Source organism: Raphanus sativus, chromosome 6, assembly GCF_000801105.2.
Source record: "Raphanus sativus cultivar WK10039 chromosome 6, ASM80110v3, whole genome shotgun sequence".
NCBI lineage: Eukaryota > Viridiplantae > Streptophyta > Magnoliopsida > Brassicales > Brassicaceae > Raphanus > Raphanus sativus.
This window is the reverse complement of record NC_079516.1, coordinates 27,513,383-27,516,117: the sequence shown is the minus strand read 5'-3', so window position 1 is coordinate 27,516,117 and position 2,735 is coordinate 27,513,383. Positions and strand designations below refer to the sequence as shown.

The following is a 2,735-nucleotide window of genomic DNA, read 5'->3' as shown; positions in this document are numbered from 1 at the left end:
GTAATCGCATGAAACTTCACCTATAAATGGCTTTGTTGCCTTGGTTGAACAGTCCTATCAAAGCAAAATCCCAAAGGTCATCCTCTGTCAAGCATCAAATCCGCGAATTCATTTATTCTTCTTGCCGATTTAAAAGCCGGATGATGTTCAAACACCGCGGAGGTTGTCTCCTCAGATTCCGAGAGGCAAGAAATGTTCAGAAAGGCGGTCAACTCACGGGTCTCGACATGCTTCTCCGGTTAGCCAACACAATGTTTAATTAGCTCTTCCTATTTAACCATTTTGATAGTCCGCTCTTATTTATTATGTGTTTCTAAAACAGTCAAATAGTCAACAAGAAGGTACCTATTAACAATCTTATTCCTAATATATGTTTTTGGATTCAACGTTAAACTAAGTCACTAAACAAAATTTATTTACTCTGTTTTTTTTTTCAGTCAGTTTTGATTCAAGGTTCCTGGTACTGATGTCGCTGGAATCACATTTCACTGACCATACAGCTTTGCCGAGGTCACGGAACAAGTGACCACTGACCATCCCAGCAGAGAAGTTTCTTTTTTTCAAAAGTATGATCAACTCATGGCTTTGGCTAGCACCAACGTGAATTTGGCTGGTTTGTATAACAATTTTGAAATCATACTCCGTATGTCCTCCATTTAAGAAGATAATTGGAAGATGCTCCTTACAATTATGTTTGCAATGTTTGTTGCAGACATCACGGGCGAAGTTAGTAGTATCAACACTGTTTTTGATGATGAAAACCAGTCCATTCAGCGTGTGATGATAACAATCCAATTGGACAGGTACAAAACCCATCAACTGATCTGTCTTAAGTTGTTTAGTATTTTGTTAGTTTGATTAAGTGAGTTCATTGATAAACCAGGCACAACTATGCAGAGCTCATAGTGTGTGTTTAATAAAGTTGGTTAAGACATCTCATCGTTGATTGGATTGCAGGAAAACACATCTCTTTCTCTCTGCAAATCAAAACTGGGTTAGATCCAGCGACTATAGCTTCCTTGATCTTACTGAGAAGATCGAAATTCACTCATTTATCTAACTAAACTTGTGATTCGGTTTTGTATAATGAAAATAATTCAGAACAAACTCAGTTTGAATTGGATTCAATACTTGGTTACTGTGTTTAAAATAGCGCATGGCGCTCCATGGCGAGACGGTCCGAGCCTTGCGCCTTGCGCCATGGCGCAGTATGGCGCTCGCCATGGTGACTACCGTGGGGAAGCCACTTATCCAACTTGTTCCCTTCTCTTCTAACAGCTTTTCCTGTTTCAAATTCATTCAACAACAACAACAAGACTTGCACACTATTATTTGAAGAAGTTAAACTTGCAATAGAACTCAGAGTTGTGAATGAAAACTCAAAACAAAATTATTCAAAAGTCAAAACCAAAACCAAAACCCAAAAAAAAAGCTTCAAATGTAGAAAACCATAATAAATAACTTAAGCAATATCTAAAAATCATCTTCGGAAACGCCATCATCCCCATCTTCATCATCAAAGTCAACATCCTCATACCCAAGATCATCTTCATCTAAGTCTTCTTCCAATTCATCCTCCTCATCAATCAATGTCATAGCAGATGTAGATGGTCCTTTGCTTTTCTTCTGATTTGAGCTAGCAACACCTTTTCCTTTATCTGTTTTAGATGAGCTTGTAACTTTTGCTCCTCTAGTCGAATAGTTGGGTTCTTCAGCACCCATAGCTTGGCTCACAACAGTCCATGGCAAATCATCATCTTCCCACACCAAATCATCATCATCAGAGGAATCTCCATCCATTCTTCCCAGCAACCACTCACTGCTTTCATCAATTTCATGCAAAAGAATAGGATCTGTGGCACTATCAGTTCTCATGCTTCTGCGTTTTAGAGCTCGGTTAAACTTCACAAAAACCATGTTGTTCAGCCGATGTTGTGCTAGTCGATTTCTCTTCTTCGTATGAAGCTGTTACAAATGAAGTTTAAAAATTATAAGTGAAACGAAATCACCTAAAAATATAAATAAAAAGGGATTTAAATGACTTGCAAGTTGGAAAACACTCCAATTTCTTTCACAGCCAGTAGCACTACAAGTAAGACTAAGGATCTTAACAGCAAAGTCTCTGAGATTTGGAGCAGAAGATCCATAACAAGACCACCATTCGGCTATTAAAATAAAAATATTGTTACTTGTTAGTATTTATTTAGATCAATTATCAAAAATTAATTCAAGTAAGTGTGTGTTACCTGGTGTTTTGATATCTCTTTGCCTGATGGCCATGGGATGGCCGAAGATACCACTAGCGTTCTTAAACGCATCCAACTCTGTCATTATCTTGTCTTGAGTCTGTGTATTTGGAACCAACCTGTTCATGCACCACCACAAAAAAAAAATTATTGTGTGGTAATTGTATACCAATCTATTAATGCAAAAAAAAACACATTTTAAAAGACCAACCTAGTAATGCAATTGTACAAGCCCCCTTCCACTTCTTCGCAACGAACATCAGCGTGATATTTGTAATGGATTGAAGGGTTTAGAAAATACCCAGCAGCATGCAAAGGATGATGAAGCTGACACTCCCACCTTCTGTCAATGATTTCAAAGGCTTTTTCGTATTTCTCTGTTTTCCCATTGAATCAAATGTATGTGAAAGTTTATAAATTTTTTTTTCTTATCTTATTGATGTAAGAGATGGTAAAGAGTGTTTTTTTCTGTGAAGAAGAAAAGTTGCA

General features: G+C 37.4%; 1 protein-coding gene across 1 annotated transcript; it reads right to left on the bottom strand.

The window, feature by feature from the left end:
- Positions 1-1,373: 1,373 nt before the first annotated feature.
- LOC108808251 (protein bfr2-like) lies at positions 1,374-2,447 on the bottom strand. Its single transcript, XM_056987936.1, has one exon. It carries the CDS (start codon positions 1,915-1,917, stop codon positions 1,474-1,476), a length of 444 nt encoding a protein of 147 aa, XP_056843916.1. The 5' UTR covers positions 1,918-2,447; the 3' UTR covers positions 1,374-1,473.
- Between the last annotated feature and the right edge of the window lie 288 nt (positions 2,448-2,735).

What these genes read in the sequence shown, in the direction of transcription:
- LOC108808251 (XM_056987936.1), bottom strand. Translation starts at nt 1,917, where the DNA reads ATGGTTTTTGTGAAGTTTAACCGAGCTCTAAAACGCAGAAGCATGAGA.